This window comes from Sphaerodactylus townsendi, linkage group LG08 (genome assembly GCF_021028975.2).
Source record: "Sphaerodactylus townsendi isolate TG3544 linkage group LG08, MPM_Stown_v2.3, whole genome shotgun sequence".
NCBI lineage: Eukaryota > Metazoa > Chordata > Lepidosauria > Squamata > Sphaerodactylidae > Sphaerodactylus > Sphaerodactylus townsendi.
Genome location: NC_059432.1, coordinates 64,185,123 through 64,212,791, shown reverse-complemented (window position 1 = coordinate 64,212,791; position 27,669 = coordinate 64,185,123). Strand labels below are relative to the sequence as shown.

The 27,669-nt window shown below is 44.1% G+C and overlaps 1 protein-coding gene across 1 annotated transcript in view; it reads left to right on the top strand.

Annotated features, from left to right (window-relative positions):
• The window catches only part of ARMH3 (armadillo like helical domain containing 3), a 153,463-nt gene extending 126,059 nt beyond the window's left edge, over window positions 1-27,404 (top strand). The window contains exons 25-26 of the mRNA XM_048506896.1: window positions 23,050-23,121; window positions 25,266-27,404. Coding sequence (XP_048362853.1) covers window positions 23,050-23,121; window positions 25,266-25,358 — 165 coding nt within the window. The 3' untranslated portion in view covers window positions 25,359-27,404. The remainder of the gene's footprint in view (window positions 1-23,049; window positions 23,122-25,265) is intronic.
• The last annotated feature ends 265 nt before the right edge of the window (window positions 27,405-27,669 follow it).

Sequence of the window (27,669 nt, the reverse complement as noted above, 5' to 3'; positions counted from 1 at the left end):
GGCATGTTCCATAATGTGATGGTGACTTTGAAACAACCTGGTGGAAAAAAATCATTGTTTGGTTACAGTGGGAGAGGGTGGCCGCCCATGGGGGAGCGCATCAAACTCAGGTTTTGCCCAGCGCTCCAGTTTGCCTAGGTACACCACTGGTTGACTTCCACCCTCAGACAGCTACTTCCAGAGTAAACTGGGTAAACTGTGAGCCTCCCTGAGGTGCAGGCCTGATATTAGGGATGGAAATAAATGTGGCGGTTTTGGTTGCAGTTAACTGCAAACGTGGCTGTTTGTGAGTTGTGCAGTATTGTGAGTTGAGAGCCCACGTGGTGTAGTGGTTTAGAGCAGGTGAACTCTAAGCTGGAGAATCAGGTTTGATTCCCTACTCCTCCACCTGAGTGACAGTCTCTTACCTGGTGAACCAGATTTGTTTCCCCAGTCCTACATTCCTGGTGGGTGACCTTGGGCTAGTCACAGTTCTTCAAAGCCCCACCTACCTCACAAGGTGTCTGTTGTGGGGAGAGGAAGGGAAAGGAGTTTGTAAACTGCCTTGAGTTTCCTTGTACAGGAGAGAAAGGAGAGTATAAACCCAAACTCTTCTTCTTCTACCACTGGTTTAACAGTTGGGGTCCATAATAGCTTGCATGGCATCTGAGCCAAATTTACACCTGGAAATTGCAGTGTCTCCTATGATATTGATCTATCGTCAGTCAGGGTGTCACTGAAACTTAAGGTGTCAATGCTGTATGTTCTGATAGACGTTCTAAACCAGTCTCCTAAAAGATAGTCACAGAAACTAGCTTGTGGGGTTAGAGCATTCACAATCTGTGGAGAAGAGTGTAAGGTTATGGGGCAAGTGGGCTGGCAGGGGCTGATGGGAATTATAGTTCATAACATATGGAGTGCCAAAGGTTCGCCACCATGGGGCTAGAAGTTGCTGAACAGAATAAACTGTCAGGGCCATCTACTTAGTAGGGCACATTTTTGTAATGGATCCTGGATTCTCTGTTGTCTGCAGAAAACACACTGACTTCTGTTGGGTGGGGAGGGATGGCATTAGTTTGGATATCTTTAGTCTGATTTAAATGAGACACTGGTTCCTGTGGAATACTGACACAGCATTTAAACTCACTGCTTCCTTGCAATGCAGTTTAAACAAGATACTACAGTTTCAAGTACACATTCTTGTGGGTTTATTTTAAGCTGTGATTACCAAGAACAGTGAGGGGAAAGGGGTAAGTTTTTAAACCTTTTTCCCCCTGCTGCTTTCTCACTGGAAAAGCTACCCTGTCTATAACTTGCAAGGTTTTCATTTCACTTTCCTGAATAATTACAGGACAGCCTGTCACCATGCACCAGAGTTTACTGAAGTCCTCCCTTCTTCTCCTGGCATCCCTCCTGTCTTTTCATGGAGACATGCATGTCCTCTGCAGATTGCTTTTGCGTCACTATAAGACTGCAGTGAATTGTTGCCTGAATTTTGCCCCCTCCCATCCCCACTCTGACTCTGCTTACTTTTCTCCATGTCCATGCATGTTTTATAGACACATACAAAAAAACACTGGGCCAGGCTATCAAGCTCTTCACTGAAGGAGTAGCAAGTTCTGTTCACTCAGTAAAACACTGCAACGTCCCATCCACCTCTGTCTGGTTCACTTGACAGCCTCACTGTGCATTGTGTGACAGTCCTTTTCTACTTTCTGCAGAGTTAAAATGGACATATGGGTATCCCAGCAGGATACTTGACAGCTCACATACCCAAGAGACGTAAGGGAGGCAGAGCAGCTTAGTCTCTCCCCCCCACCCTCCATTTTCTAACTTGGAAGCACAGCAGGTATTCAGGTGATTCTTAGCTTGTAAGGGGTGGCATGAAAAAATGGGTGGCCATAACCTGTACGTGAAACTTTCCATTTCTTCTAGCTTAGATCTATTATTTGTAAACCTGGGAACATTTATGCCTCCCAGTATGCAGTGTTCAGAATGCAGACTTGTTCCAACAAGGCTCAGTTCTAGAAACAGTGTTCCTGGAGAAATAGCCTTTTGTCTTTAAGGCTAGAAGGCAGAAGGCAGGTTTGGGACAATTTTTTTAACACAGGCGACTATGGGTCCCTGTGTTGGTATTCCACCTGTGCATGAACTGTTGAGGCTACTGAAAACCAGGCATCCCTGAAAATCTAGCAACTGGCACTAGGAATCCAAGTGGCAGAGTTGATCTGGCCCAAATTGGTTCTGATCAAGACTTCTGGAAAAGACTATCTCGAGTGCTTCCATTTCTGTCAATTTTCCCATGCTTTCTTTTTATAACAGTTGCTTTACAAAATATAAAGGAAGTTAGAAAAATGATGGGGATGTGTTTTTCTGTTAACAATATCAGGCACCAGCAAAATGGTCAGCTCTGTGTCTTTATCCTTTTGCTGATGATTGACAGGGAAGAGACAATGTTGAAGGTACCACATGGTTGCCTGGCAACCTGAGACAGGTCCTCTTGCAGTGACACCAGTAGCAGCTTGTGAATGCTTTCTTCCAATGAGGGAAGCAGCCAAATAAGAGACAAATCTGTCCCATAAGCAACTGTTTATCTTCTTGACAGGAAGCAGATGGCCTCTCAGACAGGTGGTACCCTCCCCCTTTTGCAAATCAAAGCTTAGATTTTCTTCTTTAGGGGAATTTGGTAGAGGACAGCAGGCTCAATCACTACCTCTTCCATGCAAGAAAGGGATAGGCTCTGCTTCCAGATCCAGGTGTGTTCTCAGAGTTGATTAATTCCTAAGCAGAGGCAGTTTCTGATTCTCTGTACCAGATATGGTCATATTGTGACTCTCAAATGAATTGTATGCACTCTTAAAGTTAGTATGGCTTGCAGGAAAAAAATTACAGACCAACATGCGTTGTGACTTGGATTAATATTAATTCATGCCGGCTGTAGTATAAAGCCTGGAGAACCACAAAGGAGTCAAGTAGCACCTTGCAACAGCAGACTAACACGGCTACCCCTTTGAAATTAAAGCTTGGAGAAAAGGATGTTAGCAGCTTCTGCAGCCCATCAGTCCATACTTCAGGATTAACACTAGGGTGGAAAGGGTCAGATCCCATGTTCAGGAGCCTCTTAAAACATTGACCTTGCCCCTCTGCATGTGAACAGGGTAGATGAAGAAGAAGCAGCACGTTACAGAAGAAATGTTGGCGTTCAGAGGCCAGTGCTAGGAAGCCAGAGAGCTTGGGAGAAACAAAACTCAGGAATTCATAGGCCACAGGGAATAATACCTCTCTCAGCCCACAGAAAGGATCCCCACTGAGCCCCGGGGGGGGGGGGGACACACCAGGAGGGCGCCCCTGTGGGGGTGCGACGGGGCATTCTGGGGGCAGGGTGGGAGTGGGGCGGGGGCGTTCTAGGGTGGGACAGGGCGGAGGACGCACCAGTGCACCAACTTCTCTTTCCCCTTGCTACGCCTCCCCAAGGTGAATAGGGTCTTTCAGTGTGGGACTTCAGAATTGGGATTTTGTAATTTTTACATGGGTAAACGTCCTGAGTATCTTGCCACCATAAATTTACAAAAGCGATACAAGGATACAAAAGTATCCTCACCAGAGCTGAAAGCACAAAGGCAGCAAAGCATTAGGGGAGCAGGCAATTACTTCAGATGTTGCCTGTGCAGGCACAAAGGAGACTTAACCTCCACATGGGTCTGGGTAATGGCTGAGATAAAGCTTCATTATCTGTTAGGCTTTTACCCAGCCTTGTTTTGTATCTGTCTTAGCAGTGCTGCTGAGCAGTGGTGTGGCTGTTTCTGTGCTGGAGGCAGGGGCAATATTTGTGTGCAAACCCAGGAGACATTTTCATTGTGTTGTTTTCGTTTGGGACACAGTGCTGACAAGGTTTAGGTTTGTTTATTTTTAAAATAGTATCAGAAAAGTTATTTGGAAAATTTTAGTAAGATGCTAGCGGGCCTGCCACACGTTGCTGTGGCAATTGTCCTTTTCATCACAGTCCGCAACCCACACAGATGTCCATGCAGGTCCAATGATCCCCAGCATAGCCTTTTGGGGTGGTCAAATGGTATCCCTCTTTCCCTTTTCAATGCACATCATTATATGGTGATGTCTTGTTTTTTTAGTATAAGGTAACCCTTCCCATTCCACAACGGAAATGTCCAGAGTGTGAATCCCGCTGTCCATGAGGCTGGTTGACACACACAGTCCTGGCTTGGGTAAGGCAGAACTGGAGCAAGCAGGCTATCCCAGTCAGGCAGCAGAGGCAGGGTGGTGAGGCGCTCAGATCGAAGCCAGCTCCCTGGGTTCATAAAGGGCCACGTGCAAAAGAAGCAGAGCCAGTAGTGTTGGTTTGTCCCCACCCCGCGGATTTCTTAGAAGAAAAAGGCAAAGTCCAGCTCGCTTTTAGTAAAACAGAGCTGTGGCAAATATGGGTGAGGAAGTGGGTAAGTGGTGGTTGGATGTGACGGAGGGCAGAGTGAGGTGTGTGAGGATGAGCTGGATGTGTATGAGAGTATGTGTGTTGTGTGGTAGCAGTGGTTGAGGCACAGAGAGTGAAAGTTACCTGCGTGTGAGGGGGGGACCCTACCTGATGTCTCACATGGCAAAGTGTGTATGTGTTTCACTTCCAGTCGTAGATAGATAGATATTTATTATTACGGCCTTTTGGCCAGCCAACTTCCAGTCGTATAACCTACCAGTATTACCTATTTACTGTTTCCACTGCTCATCTCTGGCCATCTGCGTGAACATTCTAAGGGCATACCAAGCCCTCAGGCCACAGACAGACAGGCTGCACGAACATTCTAAGGGTGACAGTTAAACACAGCCAGTTTCATGGCCTGGTGCGCCAAGAAAAAGACATTTTACCTGGCTCAGGTATGGACTTTCAGTGATTTGAAGGTCCAATTACCTGCCTGTAACAGGGAGGAACATCCTGTGAAAATTTGGGGGCAATCTGTCCAGCAGCTTCTGAGGGAGACCATCAGGGACAAACACACGTTTAGATTTTTATATATATAGATGCTATTCAGAAGAGCTCTGTTTTCACCTTAGAGACCTCCCACGGAATGTGCATAATGTACCAAGCTACTAGTAGCTTTGCTGAACTGTATTGCTACCTTTATAAGCTGCAGGTCTAGTGTTGGCTCATGGAGGTCCATTGTGTTATTTTTTTAGAATGGCATTTGCCCTCTGTACTTTCAGAGAGCCCCAGTGAAAAAGAGGTTTGACCCATAGAAGGACGGAGCAGTTAGTTCTGAGCTCCCAATCTTCTCTGAGACCCACGCTAAAGACACTCATGAAGAATATTGCAGAGGAGGCAGTTTGACATGATGTGGGCTCTTTTTCTTCACAATGGAGACACTTTTTGTTGCTTCTCTGTCACGATTTAACTCAAACTTGTTTAAAGGAATAATTAGATTTTGGATATCTTTGGTGCAGCTGTGTAGTCTGGGGCACTGAAATAGTTTGAAGTTAATCATATCAATGTGCACATTAATTTTAATCTTATTAATGTCCATATTAAAATTTGGGTGGATAATTGCCCTAGTGTATGTGAATTTAAAAACAAAACAAACACAGAATCTAAAATAGTCTGTTTTTGTAAATAAGTGTTGCCAGTCGTTTTAACTGCCGGGCAAATCCATATGCCAACCTTCTTAATTTGCTTTTGTGTGCCTGAAAATATTACTCACTTTCATTTATTTATTTAAAAAATATATCCCACTCTCTGTGCTGAGATGCCCAACACAGCACAATGAATCAACACAATGAAACAATTGCATAAAACCATCAATAAAACCACAGCGTGAACAGGACTTCATTCTCAGACTCAAGTGGAACCCCTAACAGAGAAGCAATAAAAGGTGTGTGTGGGTAGAAACTCAACTGTCAGCCAAATGCCTAGGAAAACAGAATTTTTAAAATCTGTTTCCTAAAGCACAACAGGTCTTGTGCTAGGCAAGCTGGGGAGGAGAACTTCAGAGGTTCAGAGTCACAGCAGTCTTGTCTCCAGTCAGGGCACACAGAGCAAAGCCACTGAAGAAAATGAGTAGGCAGATTCCATGTGAGGCCAGGCAGTTTTTTCAGTGTTCTAGTCGCAGATATTTTAGGGCTTTAACCATATGCAGGTAGAAATCTTTCACATTTTACCTGATAGTTTTTAACCGGAGATTCTGAGGGTTGTACCTGGAACAATATGGCAAGTAACTCTGACAGAGTCACAAAACACGTTGCTGTGGCTTATTGTGGTGAAATGGGAAAGGAACAGTAGCAGCAAATCAATTGCAGAGGCCAGCAGTACGTGCACATGCAAACACGCAGCCTGATACTGTGCGATGTCATTGATGTGTGTGGCCGCATTCCTTGTGGGGGGAAATGGAAAGGCACCCCCCCACACATCTAGGCTGGCTGGTCATGATCCTTTACCTGGGAGTAAGCTTGGTTGGTGGCAATGGGTGTTGCTTTTGAGGAAACCCTCTGAGGGGCACGACGCAGCCATTCAAAGTATGTCACGGTTGCTGTACCGAGCTTACTCCTGAGTAATGCATGCCTGGTTTTCTTAACTGTAACCGCAGTATTCAGGGAATCTAGAGTGCCTGGCCCCTCCCTCCCGTCCCTTGCATGTCGCCCCTCCCTCTCTTCCCTCCCTCACTTCTCTTCCCTTGCATGCCACCCCTACCCCTCCTTCCCTTCCCTTCTCCACTGCTAGGGTGGGTGGGTCATATCAAGATGCTGGGCCCCCTGCCTCTCCTCCCTTACATGCCACCCCTCACTGTCTCCCCTCTCTCACTTCTCTTCCCTTGCATGCCTCCCCCTCCGTCCCTTTCCTCTCCCTCCCTCTCTTCCCTTGCATGCCACCCCTCCCTCTCCCTCTCCCTCCCTTCCCTCTCCCTCGTGTGTATGTGTGTGTATGTGTTTCACTTCCACTCAAGTTACTGCCTATGTACTATTTTCACTGCTCATATCTGGCCATCTGAGTGAACATTCTAAGCAGCATGAACATTCTGCGGTTGACAGTTACACACAGGCAGCTGCATGTCCTTCATGCGTTCTACCTGGGCCAGGTGTGAAATTTCAGGTATGTGAACATCTAAAAACACTCTCACCTGGCTGACTATAGTGGCTGGGAATTTTCAGAGGAATTGGCCCAGCAGTTACTGAGTTATACTATCATCAACAAAAAAACTGTTAGCTTTTTATATATATAGATAATCTGATTCCTTCAGCCAGCTGAAAACAGCAAGTATTTCATGACATGGTCTTGAGAAGAATCGTGGATAATGCTCATGGTACAACCTGTGGATACTGATTAATGTGATCATGTCACTGTGCTTGAACAGTACTTCTCCAGTCTGTCTAAGACGACTGCCATCTCCAGTGTGGTGCCAGCATCGTGTAGTGGTGTAATGGGTAAGAGTAGATGGACTCTAATCTGAAGAACTGGGTTTGATTCCCCACTCTTCCACATGAGCAGCGGAGGCTTATCTGGTGAGCCAGATTTGTCTCCCTTCTCCTACACATGAAGCATGCTGGGTAACCTTGGGCTAGTCAGTTCCTTGGAACTCTCTCAGTTCCACCTGCTTTACAAGCTCTCTATTGTGGGGAGAGGAAGGGAAAGGAGTTTGTAAGCTGCTTTGAGGCTTCTTACAGGATTTTTAATTGTGCACATCAGCTTTAATTGCTCTGGACAGCTTCTAACAGGGACTTCTCACAGCCAAGTTGAATTTATGCTGTGGAAGCTGAACAAACGTCAGAGTCACAGAATGAATCCTAGAGTGTGGAGAGGTGGGCATAAATCCAAACTCCTCCTCCTCCTCCTCCTCTTCCTCCTCCTCTTCCTCTTCCTCCTCCTCTTCCTCTTCCTCTTCCTCTTCCTCCTCCTCCTTTTCCATCGTACTGAAGTCAACAGCAGTTCTTATTGACAAATGATTCTACTGACTTGAAAATTCTTCAGCATTTAAAGCAGCTAAAGACACCACTGATGTTCATCCTAAGACTCTCATGCTTTTGCAAGGCTCAAATATTAGACATGGGACAAAAATATCGTAAAAGTTTTCTTTAATAATGTAAGGAAAAGTTACATTGGTCTAATGCAAATTGTTTTTAAAGCAGCAAAATCAGCTGACATGTTAATCCCTGCTGGGAACCTCTGTTCTTCCTGCAAATGATTTATGTGTGGCATCTAATCAGTCTGAAATTTAGGAAAAACAGAAGCCTTGCTGTTCTCTGTAATAATGTGATCTATAATAGAGGAAATTGGTCAGACAAAGTAACAGAAACTAACTAAACTGATCATTCAATGAAGAGGCTGTGTATGCACTGTGATTAATAGCATTTTTATACCTTAATGCCTGACTTGTTTAGGAAAGGTTGCTTTGCTGACTAGATTACCCCCCCCCCGCCCCCCAATAAAAGTGCGATTTTTAATTGTGCACATCAGCTTCAATTGCTCTGGACAGCTCCTAACAGTGACTTCTCATGGCCAAGTTGAATTTCTGCTGTGGAAGCTGAACAAACGTCAGAGTCACAGAATGAATCAAATCTTGTTTCCTAGAGTGTGGAGAGATGGGCATTTTGTCCTGTCTTTTTGCCTTTACGTTGCCCTGTTTTTGCACCACCAGGTCAGATCCACCTTTCACTTTAATGAGTGCCTGACCACTTCCATGAATCTTATTTAAAAACCCACCTGAGCAAATGACTTTTCAGAGGCTTGGTGCCTTGCTGGAGTTCTCTGGCTTTAAATACCACATGAGACTGTTTAAGCAAAAGGAATGTTGAGCTTCTTCAAGTTTACTTGGAAGATGGTAGAAACCAGAATTCCCAAATACTTTCTAAGTATCCTTAACTGAAAAGAAAATAATATCCAAGGGAAAAGCTTTCTTAGCTGGGATCATACATATACATGCACACTGTGCTAAATTTTTCTTTGACTTTTCTAAATAGCAGTTTTATACATTCATATAAATTCATTGTTCCATTCCAGAGAGTCTTACAAAGATAATGCATCTCCCAGAGAAGAAAAAACCCTAAATTCAAAATAGAGGTAATGTGGGAAAGATTCTTGATTCCATTCCAGAGAGTCTTGATGGGCAGCAACAAAACATGTCCGTTTTTGAACTCAGGTGAAAATGTGATTAGTAGCAAAATCAACCATCAATGTCCTAATCCCTGCTAAAAGCTACCCTAAATAACACTAAAAGCTACCCTAAATAAATATTGCCATAAATCCAGAAAGCTCCCTGGTTCTGTTTTTGGTAAGTCTTCTGGTAAAGAGGGTGTTGCGGTCATGAGGCAGCCATGAACTGGAGACAGTGCTTGTTTTGCTAACTTCTGTTAAAAGCATGTAGTCAGGATGTAAATATTGTAAAGTCAGCGTATAATCCACATTTGGCAGCGGTCTGGAATATGGCACAGTTCCCTCACAGACTGTTGAAGACAGATGTTTGGTCACAAAGACAAGATAGGAAGGAGGATTATTCTTTTTTGTGCATGGAACCTCTGCAGAATGAGGAAAGGTAGCTCAAGGGTTTTCTGCATACCTGAGACCCAGTCTCAAGGTAGTAGCCATTTTCCACTATGAAGTTGCTACTGGGGTCTTTCAAACATTTCTTCTTTAGACCTTGTGGGAAGGTTCTCCGGGCAATAGTAGATTGGCCTGGCAGAACTCATGCTTTGCATTAACCATTGTGTTCAGCCTTATTGCATTTGGAGACCTATTCTGAAACAGATAGTCCTCCAAACAGTTCGGCGGTAGCTACCACGGAAGTGCAGTTTGAGGGAGTTTCCATTCTTCAGTGGTTCTAGACTGCATCACTTTTTGGGATTACTCCTCCTCTTGATCAGTAGAGCCTTGTATAGGAAGGCACAGGGATGGAGGCTTCTTGAATATCTTGTATCCAATTCCTCCTCTCTCTCACCCTTGCTCTGGGCTGCTCAGAGCAAGTGGTTGTGTTTATTCCTCATTTGGACTACTGGCTCTTTTGAGGAGCGAATAGCCCTTTTCACAGACTGTATAGGACTATCTGGCCTCCTGGCAGAGTTTTCTCCCTTGTAAGAAACTGGGCTCTTTCCCCCACCCCCACACCCCATGCCATCCCTTCTCCCTAGGACTGCTACTTAGCTAATGATATGGAGCCACCTTAAGTAGAGCAATCATCTTCTCTGGGCTTCAGCTGCTGCCGGTGAAAGTTAAGCCCTCACCTCTTCCCCAACCCAGTAGGATCAATGTGATCTGGAAAGCCAACTCCTTTGTAAGTTGAGATTTTGCCCTGTTTGGGGCATGAGCATTTTGGGGAAGACAACAGCCATGGGAAAGTATTTGCAATGCTAACTTAATGAACATAGAGTCAGCCAGTCGAAATGGGCAAACCTAGAAGGCAGCCTCAAACCGTGCAACTTCTTTTCTTCCCAAGCATGATAGACAGACAAACTACGACATTTCAAAGATGCAGGACTGAGAAAGAAGTGTGAGAACATCTACCTGGACAGCATTTTTGATCTAATTTCAACTATTCCAGTATTCAAAAGCAAATTCATTTTGAGGTTTGAAAGTCCTGCTAGCATTTTATAAACTGTGTGATGCAGACTGAAGGGTATCTGAGCGTCCTTGGTCAAAAACACACATAACACAATTTGTGCAAAAATATATGTAGCTGTGTGCCAGCTGCATAACTTCCAGGGACTGCATTCAACCCTTGGAGTCACAGTGGCTCCATACATCAGAGATGAAAGTTGCAATTACGGAGTTGGTATGGCAAAGCTGTGGTACACAAGTCTCCCAAGTAGATAGCAATCTTAAATCACTATCAATGCTTAGTTGTCAGGAGAGGAATAATGGGAGGCCTTTCAGGTCAGCAGAATTGCTGTTCCGAACCAGTTTCAGTTCGTTTAAAAATTGTCAGGGTCTCCATGAACAAAGGTAGCTTCTAAAGGGAGATGCATTCTGAGCAAAATAAAGGCTGAAGCTTGGTGAAGAAGCTGAGACAGACAGCTTTTCAGCTAAATGATGCACTAGGTCATTTTTACTAACACATCAATTACCTATTTCATCTTTTTAAGCAGGGCGGGAAAGGTTCCTCCCTTTACCCAAAATATTTGTTTTTTGGAGGCCCCTTGCTGTGCTACCCTTTTACTAAAGTTATTTTGAACCTTTAAAAATAGCAAAATGCAAACAATTTTACATACAGAACCCATAATAATCACAATTTTTCTCTTTACTGCAGGGCACTGAAAAAACAAAACATAACTAAAAAAGAAACATAGACACCACCCAGGGAATTAATGTTTGAAATGGAAGAGAACCAACAATTGGTTTGTTTTTGTTGTTCACAGCAGGAATGAATCTTAGGCTTCTGGACAACTTCCAGCTCCAGTAATTTGATCCCAAGTCCCTAAAGTGCCCCCTGCAGTTTCAATCAGGGAAACAATTTGATACTGCACCCATTATGACACCATTGCCATCACACAACAGCTGCTATACGCCACCCCACGGATGCTGCAGTTCCAGGCGAAGCTACTAAACAACTCCCCGCCCCCTGCGCACCATGCATACAGAACTAGATAAGATTTCATCTTAATTAAATGGGCTTTATAAAATAGAAAGCCAATATTAACCTTTGGCCCCACACGGTGCTGTCACTAGCAAGCATTTGGTTGTTGGAAGCTTGGGGGCTGCAGACTCCTGTCTGGCTGGTGGTGTTTATTGCACTGATTATCAGAAGTTGGTGTTTAACAGCACTGGCCCTTCTGCCTGCCAGGACTGAAAAGCAGATGGCATAGACAACTGGGTTGGACCATTAATTTTGTATATTCCCATCACTTTTACAAATAAACTAAATGCTAAGCTCAGTTAGTGCTTTCAAGAGAACATTTTTAATCTACCAGTTGGGCACCTCAGCACAAGCACCTCAGCACAAGCAGCCCTTTCCTTAATGTAGGCACTCAGAAGGCTCTGGGGGGGATCAGGGTGGGGGGTAGAGCACAAGCATAAGGCTCTGAAGCTCCTCAAATCTCAACCTCAGATGTGACTCTTCTTCATCGCGGGGAGGATCTGGATTGGTAAAGAGCACAAATCTGGCAAACTCTTCAGACCAAAATTTGAGTCCATGATCAACTGATAACTCTAAATCACGTCAACTAGACCTAGATGTCTCTGTTAGACCCCACCATCTGAAACTCCTAGGGGTGGGAAACGTGGACAGTTGGGACAGTTTCATTAACCCTTCTAAGCTGGCTAGCCGGTTGCAGATTGAGATGACTGTTTGCTTGAAAGATGTAAATTTGAGGCCATTTGAGGCCATTTCATACCATACATAACAGCAACCTTGAGTTTGCCACCAACTGTGCACTCATTACAGAGCCACAGCAAATCATCAGTCAACAGTTTACCTCTGCACGTTTACAATTTCCTCTCTTCTTTTAGTGTTTTATGTCTGTGTTAATAAAATGTGTGCACTCAAAAAGCAATGTATGAAAAAGCCCATCACCACTGAGATTTGGAAATATATGATTGCTGCTTAATGCTGGAAACATAGAAGGCATTCCAAGTTTAAGCTAATTTGTCCTGGGCCAGTGGGAGGAGGTGAGAGTCAACACCATAGTGAAGGGCAGAGAGAGAGGGTGGGGGGGCAGATATATATATATATGAGCTTGTGCAAATGCTCTGTTCTGTTTCTTGTATCTGTTGGATCTGCTGTCTCTGCCAGGCTGATTTCCTTAGAATTCACAGAGTTCTCTGAAGCAACTGGAAGTTTTATATGACCTTGGTTTAGTGTTTGGAAGCTAGAGAGAGGCCCAAAATGTGTCCCCTCTATGACATTCTTTTTACCTATCATTAGAACCCTTTTGTTGCACTGAAAATGCAAGCAGTACTCAGGTTTGAATTCAGTGTTGTTTGAACAGTTCAAATTGGAGGGTTTATTTGAAAGGTATGACCTTGGTTAATGCAAATCATTGACTTTGGCTACTGAAGGATGTTTTTAAAAATGGTGAATCCTTAATTCACATTCATTCGCTCTGGCTGAAGTAATTAATGTGTACAGTAAATGATAGGGAGCAGGACCAAAGGTGGAGAGAGCCAACTTTTCAGAGAAGAGAATGTGCTGCCAAGTTCCAGCACCGCTAGTGAGTTATGTAGCCTTTTAAAAATGCAACTAACACTACATTTTAATCCTACCATTCTTCCTAAAGAGCTCAGAGAGGCTTATGTGATTCTCTACTTCATTTCATGAATTAAGTTAGGCTAAAAGAAAGTGACTCACCCCAGTGCATTGTGTAAGTTGCATGATTGAGTGGGGATTTGGTCCTGGACCTCTCGAGGTCTCTGATAAATACCTTGCCAAGTTATTTTGTTATATGTAGGAGGCAGATCCCGGGCACATGCCCTGAATGCTCTGCAGAGGAAGGGCATTCCAAGAGTTCTGCTTCTCGTCCACTAGTGAACTTATTGATCTGTCACCTGAAGGGAAAGAACAACATGACCATTATTCCTAAGAAAGCTCTGAAAGGCCCTAGTGACGTTTTGGCTTCTTCATGATTTGTCTTAGTCACTACATTAGCCACTGTGGCAACTCCCAAAGATGTACAGGGACCTTCCTCATGGAATTTCAGAGAGGGGGGAGCCTGTTTTTCTTGTGGTCTAGCTAAAGCCTGCAACAACCCCTTACCAACAGGGCCTGACCCCCTAACCACTTTCATGCCTTCCCTCTAAAATTTGGGGGACCACCCTACCATTTCAGCCACCTTTTTGGCCACCAAAGCTTCAGTGAGCTATGTGGCCTTAAGTAGCCATGCTGCCTACTGACTTTGACTTCCAAGATCTAGACCAGGGGTAGGGAACCTGCGGCTCTCCAGATGTTCAGGAACTACAATTCCCATCAGCCTCTGTCAGCATGGCCAATTGGCCATGCTGGTAGGGGCTGATGGGAATTGTAGTTCCTGAACATCTGGAGAGCCGCAGGTTCCCTACCCCTGATCTAGACTAATCCTGTGAAGGTGAAAGAAACTTCCAAGGACCATTTTCTGCCCACAGATCTCCCTTTCTGTTCACCTTTCTAGATGGACCCTCTGTCAGCCTAGATCAGTGGTGACGAACCTATGGCACTCCAGATGTTCATGGACTACAATTCCCATCAGCCCCTGCCAGCATGGCCAATTGGCCATGCTGGCAGGGGCTGATGGGAATTGTAATTAATGAACATCTGGAGTGCCATAGGTTTGCCACCACGGGCCTAGATATATGCATGCCTATATTAAACAAGCAGTAGTGAAGGAAAGTGCTGTAAAGTTGCAGCCAACTTAGGGCAACTCCATGGGGAGTTCAAAAGAAGAGACGTTCAGGGGTGGTCTGTCATTGCCTGCTTCTGTGTAGCAATGCTAGTCTTCCTTGGTGGTCTCCCATCCAAAAACTAACCCAGGCTGACTCAACTTAGCTGTTGAGATCTGATAAGATCTGGCTAGTCTGAGCCATCTAGGTCAGGACAAGCAAGCAGTAGTCAAGCATATTAGATTTGTTGCCAAATTGTGTACCGTATGCGGCCCTCTGTTTAGAACTGGGCCAAAATTCATTAGTTTATAGGGCTTGGTTGAGAGCTTTTAAATTTTGGCTTCGCCTGCATTTCTCGCGATGATGAGCACTCGCTGACTCACCTACTTTGTCTGATACTCAGGCTAATCCATTGACCTCTCTGATCCGGAAGAAAGATTGAATCAATTTGGTGATATCCTCTCAGGCAAACCGCTATCTAGTTCAGAAAATCCTACAACTTGTTAAAACAAAAAGAATCTGTTGGAAAGCCAGATGGATTAATTTCTATTTAGGGCTGCTATGCAGAAACTTTTGTTCAATCTGCCTTACATCTTTCAATACCCCTCTATATCAAACAGGATGGCTCCCTATTTGTATTTTTTTTTTGACTAATTCAATGCAGAGGGAAAGGAAGCCCCCACTCACACTTGCTTCGCTTCAATGTTTTTCCCCCCTCCACCTTTTATCGTGGTAGATTTAACTTAACTTGGAAATTAGCGAAAGGGTATGCTCTTGTGGTGAACAACAAATTGAAACATTGGCACATCAACTGCTTTGCTGCCCTAAATCTGCTAATATCAGATCAAATATATTCCAACATTCTTTCTAGGATACCCTAGTGAAATGGAAGAATCCCAGGTGAACTTCCTTTTCCTTCTGGACAATACCCTGACAATTAGAAACTTGTAGAATTGGTTGCTGAATAATTTTTACTGGAGATTTGGATGTACAATCAATAATTTATATTTTATCTTAAACCTTTGTATTTGTATACCTTTTATCTTAAACCTTTGTATTTGTATACCTTTTATCTCAGGTTTTTTTATTGTGTTATGATTATTGTTATGCCAAATAAAGGCTTATTATTATTATTATATTAGATTTGTGCCCCAAAAGGTATGAAAAATGAGAGTGACTTTCCCATCTTCATCATTGCAATCTTTCCTTTTTAGTCAGAGGAGAAGCAGCAGAAGAAGAGCACACAAATTGACCAGAGTGTCTGTTAGCTGTCTCCAGATCCCCCTGACATAGAAAGAAGACCAGGACACAGTTCTCATAAGTAGACGTCTGTTTCTCAAGCACCTATTTCTGTGTAGCTCTTTCCTACTACAAAAACGTTCCTTTCCTGTAACTGTTTTCATCTTCGTGATCTGCCTGGGCATCCCCACATTGGACTGTGCCGGCTGCTAAGAGGACTTACAAAATTGAATTGGCGCTCCTGCATATCAGAACACCTCTTCCTCTCCTTCCCAGAACTGAAGGCGGGAATTTTCCCACCTCCCAGTCATGTTAGAGCAAGGGGGAGGTGCTCAGTTCTTCTTTTGCCTAGGTGATTGAAGAATGTGCTTGTAAGCTTCTTTGGGTGATTCTGGCCTTTTCTGGGGAAAAGTCTTTTTCTTTGGAATGGATTCCTTGAAAGGGTCGTCTCTCTTCTTCAAGAAACGTTCCACTTGTGGAATGAAGGTGGTGAAATCCAACCACCATAAGGACTGCCTCCTCTGTCTGGATGAGGCACACATCCCCACAGCCTGAATGCTTTGTTCCCAGCTCACTCACCTTCTATAAGTGCCACCCTGTTTTCTTCAAGTAGTCTTCTGTGCATTCATGCTGAGTGGTTTTCCATTTATGTAGAGCTTTGGTTTGGCTTCAGCTAGGACCCCTGACTCCTGTTTTTCAAGATTTTTTATTGTAGTAGCCTCAGCCAGAAGACTTTTTAAGCACAGTAAGAAAACAGCTTTGCATCTTTCCCAAAAACTGAATCTAGTACCACTTTCTCCTGGCACCACTATCTCCCATTATTCTGTCTGAGTAGCACTCGCTGGATATATACAGAGTCATAAATATTTCCATCAGTCATACAGTAGTCTTCTGGTCCTGAATCGCTCTCTTTGTGACTTTCTGTCCAGCTTCTTTGAGGAAGAAAGTCTTGACAACTGCATATGCCTGTACTGCTCCTTCATTCCTCCCTGATCTTGGTTTTTTTTGGTAGGGTTTCAAATCATGGGCATTCTTGATCAGTCTCTCTTGCTATTAATTTTGAGTGTGAACTCAGTGTTAAGATCATAAACAGTGGAATACATTATTTTGGATGGGACCACTGATTATACTCTGTCAGTGAAGCATGACTGTCTTATAGCAATCTGTAGATGAAATGAATAAAAAATAAATATATGGAACGGGACATCCCGGGATCCTGAAAAGCTTTCCCAGCAATAGGAATTTATCTCTAAGGCAATGCATGAGTCAAAACAAGGGAGAGAACTGCTTCGCTGCTTTTTGTCCAGCTTTAATTCACTTTGTCTAAGTCAGCTGAGTATGGTGTCTGATACTAGGGGGGAGAGGCCATGGCTTAGTGGTGGAACAGCTGCCTAGCATGCAAAAGGCCCCAGGTTCTTGATATCTCTGGTTGAAAGAGTTAGATGGTTGGATGAGGTGAAAGACTGAAGCCCCAGAGAGCCATTAGCAGCCAGAGCCAACAGTACTGACCTTGACACACCAGTGATCTGATTCCGTGCAAGGCTGCTCTGTGTGAACTGTATCTAAAGACCTCCAAAAGGGGTGAGGCTCTCAATTTGCTCCTCCATCTGTTTGAACTGTGTGCCTTAGTTATGTGGCATGTCTAGAAGGTACATAATTCCCTGTCCTTCCCCAGAGTTTCTAGTTCACTTAGCTGAACTCCTGCACACGGTCTCTTCCTTTGCCCTCTCTCTCTGGTTCTTGTCTAAATATATTAAAACACCTTCAAATGTTGTCATTAGCTGAATTTGAAATTTATTCTGAGTGAGGAATTTGGGGTTTGATTGGAATGAACTGTGGACCATTAATGATTCTCTAAGATAGATATGGCAGGCAGCTCCAGTCATATTCTGGAAAGAAATCTAGAAAAAAAAGTGCTGAGTACTTTGTTTTTATTTAACATCTCATTATTTTTTGCTGCAAACTTGTCTTTGCTGCTTCTGGGAATTAATTCCAGCAGAAACGCCAGCTGTGTCAGCAAATTCTGAAGATGCTGTCTGTAGAATGATTCCATTTTTACCATTTTCTGTATTAATTAGGATATTCTCTTGTAAAATTTGTCAATCTGTTGCTTTATTGTGAAGGTTCAGTCACCACTCCCTGGCTAAGTAGTAACAGCCTTTCCATTGAGAGAAGAAATTATATTAACAGCTAAATGACTCAGAGACTTCTCTGTATAACAAATTGGCATGTCAAATGTTAAATTCTGTGTGTATTTTTTAAGGCCAAGTTGGACTTAATTAGGCTTATTAACATGAAGGAACACACAGAAAATGCCTATTACAATCACAAACACCTTTCCTTGGTCAATACTGATGAAGGTAAAAATTGCAGAGGTTGGGTTTTGCATCCTGCTGTAATCTTTGTCTTTCCAATAAGTAAACTTTTTCCAATTTCCCCTTTGCACTGCGATTTTTTTGTGTGTTTCCTGGAGATATTTCACAATGGAACAAGTAAAATTAGCAGAAGGATAATTTTTCTGCAGTTTCGTGTTGTCCATTTGTAATGAAAACTTATTTTAGGATGAGGGATGCACAAGGAACTGATGTTGAAATGAGCGTTGTTTTATTTATGTATTTACTTACTTTATTTGTTTCCTGCCTTTCTCTCCAGTGGGGGGCACAAGGTAGCTTACATAATTCTGCTGTCCTCCGTTTTATCCTTAGAACAGCCCTGTGAAGTAGACTAGACTGAGAGAATGCATCGCCCTCTAAGGTAATCTGGTGCACCAGCGGCTTCGGTGGGGATTCGAACCCAGATACTAGTCCTACACTCTTACCAATTACACTGTAGTAATGCACCGCTGACCCAGCAGCAACAAGTAGAACGCTATAATAAATTCAGCGACCCTACGACCTTCTGAGTCAGCGACTGCACTCCCCACTCCTCATCCCTCTATGAGTCACGGGTCATGAACTGTTCGGGCCTAGTCATCAAGCGCTTAGGGACAATGGTGGTCTTGCCCCCAGGTGAGATTAGGCTCAGACGCCATCGCTTCCTCCGCGACGTAGCGCCAGGTGAGATCATGCACCACATGATGATCTCCCTGACCTCCTCGCCTTCTCCGAACTCCCTCCGTTCTCTCCCTCTACACGCCTCCCCAATAGGAATCATCACAATAAAAGGTGCCTGCAACCAGCACGCTGGAGATTCGCTAGGAACACCGGATCTCCAGCGCTCCCGCTGCATGCGATCTCCACCAGATGTTATCTCCAGCCTCGGCCTTCGCTCTTTTATGCCTGACCACTTGGCTTCCACTAAGATTACACTACATTGGCTTTCATATGGACCATCTTGGCAGCGAACCTGCACTGTGGAACTCATCATCAGAGGAGAGGGTTTATTTTGTTCCTTTCAGAATTAAAATAACAGCAACAGCTTCTAATATTTAGATCTTCCCTACTTCAGGGTAGGAACTTTGTAGCTCTCAGGGATAAACAACTACAATTCCTATCAGTTTTGGCTGCATAGGCCAATTGGCCATGCTGGTAGGGGCTGATGGGAATTGTAGTTCCTGAACATCTGGAGAGCCGCAGGTTCCCTACCCCTGACCTAGTTAAAAAATGACCTTTTTTGTATATGCTCAGAATTCCAGAAAGAGGCAAAATTGAGGCTCAGTAGTTGCACATCCTTAATGGCTCAGTGTAGCTTTTAGAATCTACTTCTATCTGGTCTCCTGTGTGTGCAGTTTCACAATCTGTAGAGCTAAAATTAGTTCCTTGCTGTGTGTTGGGGGACGGGGGGGGGGGGGGTTCCCCTGCTACTAAACCTTATGTCAGAGAGGTCAGGGAATTGATGAAATTCTGATCTGCATGTTACCTCCAAGGCTCTTGATGTCTTTGCCAATGGCTACCTGTTCTCTGAATGTGTTAGACAATTGTGCAAATCCTCCCCATCCCACTGGACAGAATAAGCCTGTTCCTCTGCAACTAAAGGCTTTTCATTATTATGTGATTGCTGCTTAGCAGCATGAATTTGCTCCATAGCAACTGTAGTACATTGCCTGCTTAGACAGCTTACCCTATAGCAAACTGTCACTTGCACCTGAAGTATATTGTTCCTACTTACTGAGGCACAGAGAAAGTGGTAATGCACAAAAGCCATTCAGGTAAATGGCAGTTTATGCAGGAATACAGCATTTTGCAGCAGAGGAATGGTAGTTTGCCTCACTAGGTCCTTTGCATCTTGCAGACCTAATATGTGAAGAGAAGCACTAAGATAGGAGCTGGCATTTTGGGGGGGAAATAGCTGCCAAGAAAATCTAGATCAGGGTTTCTTTGAACAAAGAACAGAGCTAGTTTATCAAAGATGCCAGTTCTCCCTGCTGCGAGTGTCCTCAATGTAGGCCTCTAAGATTCAGAAATGAAAAGCTGCATCTGTTTCTTGTGGGGAAGTGGCAGGTCCCAAAAATGCCAGGGTTCTTGTGATAAGGATGGCTGGGGGTGTTATAAATAATGTTCCTCAACTGAGAGTAAGAATTAGCAGTCTTGGATCTAGGGAGGAGCTGCTGCCTTCCAGGTTCTCAGCTTCAGATCTTTGTAGATGTTTCCCAAACCAAATCAAGCTGTCTTTTACCAGCGCTTTGGAAGGGGTGCCTTCTGAGCCTGCTAACAGGGAGGCTTCAGCAGTTTCAGATAGTGAAGTAAAAGAGAACTGTTTTCCATTTTAAAAGTAACAACCGTATCCCACAGAGACCACTGAGCCTAGTCTTTTTCTGCCTTTGTGGAAGGGCCTGCAATGCTCAGACTCCTTCACTCAGTTTCTGGTGGATGGGGACAGTAGTCTGTTTGCTTCCAGGGAAAGGAAAAAGTGGAGTTCCTTGTGCAGGAGCAGGCAGCTGATGTGAGTCATAAGCAGCACTCCAGCCAGAAGCTGTCTAAAATGTGCTTTAAATTACCTGCCCAGTGGTCAGGGATGTACCGCCCAGGGATGTACCGTATGCGGTCAAATGTCCCCAGGTTGCAGCCATTTAATCACTCCTCCTTCCCCCCAGGTCCATACACTTCAAGACCTGGTGGGGAAAAAAAGTCATCTGGTCGTGGTGGGGGAGGGTGGCCACCCATATAGGGTGGGGTGTGTGTGTGTGGAAAACTCCAATTTTGCACCGGGCTACATTTTCCCTAGATACTCCTCTGTCAGTGGCGACAGGGACTGTGATGGAATCCCAGAAGTAAGAGCAATTTTTTAAAGAGTAGTTTAATGTAAAGTTGGCATGGCTATTAAAAAGAAAGATCTCCTGAGTGTTCAGGTGAGCAGTCATCCACCTCAAGGGTTCAGCAGTTGAAAAGCAAAAATGGACCCTAGCCAACATCTTATATGTTAATGTTCAACCTTGAAGTGCACTGTCAGACCATCCTGCTCAGAGGGCCCTTTCAGTACAGGCATATTTTGCCTCCTATCGGTGCTTAATTGTAGGTGACTTGGATCCATGCAGTTGGCAAGAGGACAGAATTGTGATTCATGGAGGCTGTAGTGATAGCTTTCTGTTTTACTGTCTGGCATAGGGGTATTATGCTATTATTTTCTATCCCTGATGACTGGTTGCATTTTGGAGTGAATTATTCCTCCTCATAGGCCTGCTCTGGGTGCCTGAGGTCGCTGCTTTCCAATGCTTATTATTCACACCTCAGCTTCAGCACATATGCAGGGAAAGGGCCAATTGAATTTGTAGATAGCTTTTACAGCTGGAGGTTTTTTTCCTCACTGACAGTAAACCTGACAAACAGAATGAAGGAAGGAGTCTGTTTTGTACAGGAGGCAGCATTGCTCCGGCAGTGACAGGATTGCTGACTAACTATTCATGAAGTGACTTTGCAGCACATAAACATTTATTCATTCCTCTGTAACTCTTTGGTTTTTGTTGTGCGGAGCATGGACTGCTCCTGTGGAGAACATCTGCTAAGTGCCAGGCAGCGCATTCAGAAATTTCTACTTAGCAAAACTCCTGAGGACACTAGAAATCTCACTTACTCTTCAGCTGCTGTTTCCTAGTTGACGGAACAATGCTGGCCATTGGACAACTAAAGGAGGCAGGACAAGATGTGTGGAGCTGTCCAAACTGTTCAGCTTCTCTACTTTTCAATGGTTCTGTTCTTCCTTGTGGGGCACTGGTTTGCCTTTCTTTGTACTCACTCACCATGTGCTCTTTCACTTCTCTTTTTGACTTTAAGAAGGTTTTTAACTGTTTGAGGGGGAACATGCTAGAACACACTTTCTGGATCAGTTTTGGAAAAAAGAGGCCCACTGGACTTTGAAATTCTCCCTGGTGGTCAGCTTTCATACCTAAGCCCATTATGCATGGAACACTTACCTTGGGCTCTTAGCTGCACTGTGGGACTGTAATGTGGTCTCTGTGTTTACTGCTCTTGCTGAATTCTCAATGGGCTTCTGCTTTTCCTGGTTCTCTGCCCTTCAACTCCCTCTTAAAGACACAGATCTCATCAAACCTGGGAGCTGCAAGATAAAGACCTTTATTGAAGCGCTTTAAATTGCTGTTACACCAATATACCTGTGATTGCAGTTATATCAATATTGTAACCTCTTTCCAAAAATAACCCCTCTAAAAAGAAAGAGGCAAAGCAGTTCCCTGGATCATATTCAGCAGAAGTAGGGGACCATGTCTTAAAACTGATATCTGCCCCCCCCCACACACACACACACACCATCACACATCCTGCTGCTGCTGCCCTGGGAAGAGAGAGAGAGACTTGTTATTAAATGGTTAGCCCACCATTCATAATTCATTCTACAGATGCCCCCCCTCCTGATCCGCCATTTGGAGTTTTTCAAATGCAATAAAAGACAGTGATTTTGCAGTGCTTCTCTGTTTCTATCGATATAGCAATATAATAAATAACAAAAATTTAAATAATAACAGATCTGAAAGGGGGGAAGGGGAGAGGTGTGCAAAGTAGTGGGAGGGGCTGGTGGTGAGTGGGGGGGAGATGCCCAGGGAGAAGCTCTGCTCACTGGCAAATCTACCCCACTCTGTCAGCAAAGAAAATAAAAGTTGCTCTAGAAGTGGAGTTGCTTGGCATGGGGAGAATGGAAATTGAAATTGGGGCTTAGAGAAATACATCCATACAAGAAATCTTGAGCCACATTCGCTCCTGCTGCGCAGCAGACACCTTGTGCATAGTAGGCCCTAGATATTTACAGTTTATGCCTCTGGGAAAAGGAAACAAGGGAGGAGAGTCCAAGATCATGTGGGAAGAAAACAGAGAAGCCGTCTTAATACCAAGAGCCGCAGCCTAGAATTAGAATAGCAGTTGCAAGATACCTTTCACAAATGTATTGAACAATCAAGATTCTTTGACCCCAAATAATTTTCAGGAAGAACAGAGGTAACATTCATTCGCCTCGGAGAAATGGTGACTGGGCTTCTTGGTATTGTTATCCGTTCGCTAAGCTTGTTGAAGACTGTGCAACAGCATATTCTTCCCTTCTCACTACTGTGTGTTTGTACAGACGGGTTTTAAAGGGAATGCGCTCCAACCATGACCACGCTTCGACCTCTGAAGTTGCAGGATGGACTAGACCAATACGAACGCTATTCAGAGCAACACAAAGAAGCTGCTTTCTTCAAAGAACTGGTGAGTTTGAGCTCCCTGCCAGGAGCTTAAAAGCCTTGTCCCCTGGTTTGGCTTGCAGGAAACCACTGCAGAACCTGTTCTGCCTTTTTACCTACCAAAAGCATGCCAGATGAGTTCAGGGCACAGAAGCACTTGCTTTATTGTGCTTTCTGTGGGGTCATTTTCACTGGCAGGCTCAGCAGATGCAATTAAAAATAGAGAAGTCATATCTTCTCCTGTCATAAGATTCCTCACGCCCTATTCAGGAGCATGTTCCTGGAGATAACTGCCACTGTGTGACTGAGAATTGCTTTTCCTTGCCCTGCGGCCCTTTGGTAAGATCCAGGGGCATCTCATGGTGATTTCACCTGCTACAGGGACAGTATTTTCCTGTAGCTCTACTGGTATAACAGGAGTAAAGGGACTTCCACATTATGGTTATTTGTTGATATGAAGTGCTCAGTAAGCACACATCACTCCTTTAAATCATGTGTATCTGAAACTGATCTTGCATGGCAAATACTGAAAAAGGACTTTGACTACCTAACTCTGTTTTGCTTGAGTGTGTGTCTCATGAGGGAAACAGAAGTCATAGAGAACAATTCTAAGTAGGTCTGCTCAAAGTAAGTTTTCTGCTATTCAATGAGACTTACTCCCAGGCAGAGGCGTAGCAAAGGGGAAAAACACCCGGTGCACTGGTGCATGCTCCGCCCAATACCCCAGAATGCTGCGTCTCCACCTCTTCTAAATGCCATGCAGTCCCCCCCAGAGATACTCCTCACCGCACCCCCACAGGGGCATGTACCCAGTGCGTCATGTGCCCCCCCCGCCGCGCCCCTGCCTTGGAGCCAATGCCTCTGCTCCCAGGAAAGTGCAGTTAAGATTGCAGGCATAAAAGGGCAATTGGAACATAGGGCAGGAAGGACCAAGCGTGTTCTTGCCTGTTCAGCCAGGTGGAATGCTGACCTGCCCTTAAACCACACCCATCTCTTATTTTTGTGTTCCAGCTGGGCATGCTGGGATTGATGTGGAATGGATATCTCCCTCCTTCCCTGTCTACTGTCACCCCCCCTTGTTGTTGCATAATCATTGTTCACTTGTTGAACTATTTCCCATTTCCCTTGATTAAAATGCTGATTTGCTTTTTCCAATTTGCTAGGATTATAGTTTTTCTGAAGCCTGTCTTCCTAAGTACTGGCAGTTTAATAGACACTATTATGGAGTGCAGCACTGACAGTAATTCCCTCCCCCTTTCGGTTTTCGACAGGAAATGTCCAAATGGGCCCTCTCGCAACACAGGGAAGTTTGTTCATTATTCTGCATCTAGTGATTAAACAAATGCCGTTTGTTTAATCCCTCATACTCTGGAGACATTATGGTGGAGCATTCTCCAATCCAGTCCCTTACTGAAAGCTACAGCAAATTTACAGTGTGTCCCCGGAGCTCACTCTCAAAGCCGTGGGAGGAATCAGCTTTATCTGTTCTTTTGAATTATTATTTTTTTTACAAAACCACTTAGCTCTTCTTTCACCATCACATCATTTTCCTTCTCAGTTCAGAAAAACTGTGCTTCTTCCCCAGAGAATCCCATGGCACAATCTCATGTCATGCAGTAAGGTCAAAGCAGCATGTGAGAGTCTCATTTGTTGCTTGAGGGCTGCTTGGGTACCTGTACAAAGTAAAAGCACACTAGAGTGCAGAATTTGCTGCCTCAGTCCAAAGTAACTCAGCCTACTTCATGTCTTGTCTCAGTTGGAAAAGCTGATGGGGCAGAGCAGAGCTGTCAGGAGCCGTTTGGAACCACTTGATGGCAAACTTAGAACAATATGGAGTCAAATCTGGACTAAAACTAGTGGTGGCCCAGCAGCAGAGGCAAGGCTGACCCAATAGCTGACCCAATAGCTCACAGTTGGATCAAGTTTTCTGCCAACCTTCAGAAGTACATAAATCCCTACTGTCAATGGAACAACAGTTCTCACTTGGTCAATAGCTCCTTCTAAAATCATACCTACCTTCAGTACCAAAGTCCGCAGAGTTGTTGCAGGGCTTTTTTTTCTGAGAGCCACCTTTGCTGAAGCAAAAGGGGGCCTATCTGGATTTTCTTTCAGCATCTGTTTGGCCTGCAGTATCAAAATTACCTGTAGTGACTGTTCTTTCTCCCATAGGTTCGATCTATCAGCATCAATGTGCGGCGAAATCTGGCCTTCAACACTTTCAGCCAGGAGGCACTGCTGAAAGAATTTTCAACCATCTCCTGAAGCTGAATTATCTACCTACTTCCTGACCAGTCCTGGCGTTAGAGCGCCTCCTTCCCCAGCATTGACTGTAGCTCCTGGTTGTGGAGTGGTCTAATCCTAGTGCGTGTGTGTGTGTGTTTCAAGCAAGACCAACGGGAGATTTGGACTTGACCCATAAGACTGGGCACAGAAAACCAATGCTGTGGACTGCCCTTGGAGGGGCATGGGGGGATGTATACTTACTGCTCTTTCTCATGTTCTCTGGTATTCAGGGCTACAAGTCCCTCCCAGATGATTAGAGCAAAGAACTGTTAAAAAACAGAAAGCTTGTCCTTCTGGTTCTCTAGAATCTTATCAGATTTTGTGCACAGGACTGAATAAAGAAAGTGTTGTGTCAGGGAAACGAAGCCTTTGACAATAAAGGGTAGGCTGGCTGACCTCCTGCATACACTTGTGCTGTGAAGCCCAAACACCAACTGAGTCTGCAATCCTTGTCGCTTCCTGTAATGCTGCATTAGCTTCCAAACTAGTATTGGAATTAACAGCTGAGAGTTCTCCCCTTTACTCTGGCCTAGTTAGTGTCTCCTGCTCTGAATGGCACTTGCCAGAGCTACTCATAGGGAGAGGTTTTGCACTTGGTATCTGGAGTTTTTGAACTAAGAGACCACCTCTATTAACTCATCCCTAATGTTCTTACTGCCTAGGGTATAAGGATATGTATATGTATTAGTGATTTGGAGGAGAGGAAATGAAATTATGTCCTATGCTTTTACTACTCATGTAATTGCTGTGTGTAGATTGGGGCATTTCCCCCTGTTCCCAGAAAGTTGGTTGGTCTACTGAATAGGCGTATTTAATTTCTCCTCAGTGAGTAAGTTGATAAGAAGACCAAGAGCTCCCACCAACCTGTGTGAGTAGAGACAAACTTTTCTGGAGAATGCTGACGCTATAATCTCATTTTCTACCCTATAGGAAAGAGGACTGTATCTCCTGGGCTTGTTCCTGATTCAGAAGAGTAGGCTGCCTGTTTCTAAGTAGTGAGGGTGTCCGTTCCTTTTCTTGGATTGCCTGGGTCTCAAGGCCTGGGAATTTCCTACTTAAAAATTTATTTGTCAGTGTCATTTTGATCACTCATCTATGTTGCCTAAACACATTCTGTATTGACTGAAGCTGATTAGCTCACCCTTCCCTTCCAAAATCTACTTTTTCTGTCCTCCTCTAAAGGTTTTCATTGAGTGGGCAGATGTAGGAGAATCTTGTTTTGAGTCAGGGTGTTCATTTGTCAGACTTGTAACTCTTGCCACATTTAAGGGAAAGAGAGCTTGTGGAAGAAAATCAGTGTTATGCATATGTAATAACTAGGGGCATTCACTTCCATATCAATGTCTGCCAATAATGTTTCTAACCACAGCATCGGAAGTTTGCCATTTTAGAATTCTGGTTTTCCAGCTTAAAAGAATAGTAAGGCAATTAATCCATTAAGTGTATGAGAGTTTACATGTCTGTGCTCTGTTTGGAAATCAAAAGCTGGCAGTTCATTTGGAGTGCTCAGAAGGAAGATGTCAGTCCATAGATGCTCATTCTAAATCCTGTATTGGCAGGATGAGTTCTGTTCTGGGAAGTGAAAGAAGGCAGTTCCTTTCCATGTGTATTTCCTTACCTCTTATAGAACTGGTAAAACAGATATAACAGGATTGGATGAGCAAGACTTGGATCTTTCTTGATAAGTTTAGGAGATGAATATGCAGACAGATCAACTTTGTTTTATACATACTGTCACTGTATATAATTACTCTTTCTGGACAGGTATAAAATTGTCCTCTCTAGGCATTTCCCAAATTCATTAATGACTCTCTGGCATGACAATAGTGAACTCTGAGGCCAGGCATCCAAGAGAGAGGGCTTTTCTAGGAGATGAGGCTTTAAAAGCCCAACTTCTGAACCAGTACCTGTAAAATATATGTAAAGTTTATTAAACAGGTGGGGTGGGATGTGCTTCTTATCACTCACTTTGTGCTGTGTATTTGTGTTCTTTTGGGGAGGGTTAATAAACTATTATTAGTAGTACTGAATGTTTCCTTAGTAATAACACGGTGCTGTACCCAGTACACAACTGATGTAGTCCCTGCCTCAGAGGGCTTGTCTTCTATATAAAGCTTACAGAACAGGATATTTAGAGAAACTAGGTGTCTACATGTATTTGTTAAAACATTTTTGTAAAACCAGCTAGGGTCTTCAAGTTAAAAACATTACTCTCCAGCTTCAAGATGGGCAGTGGTTTCCCCTGGGTTGCAGATAGAACTATCGCTCAGGGCAGCAGTGGGAGGGGGGC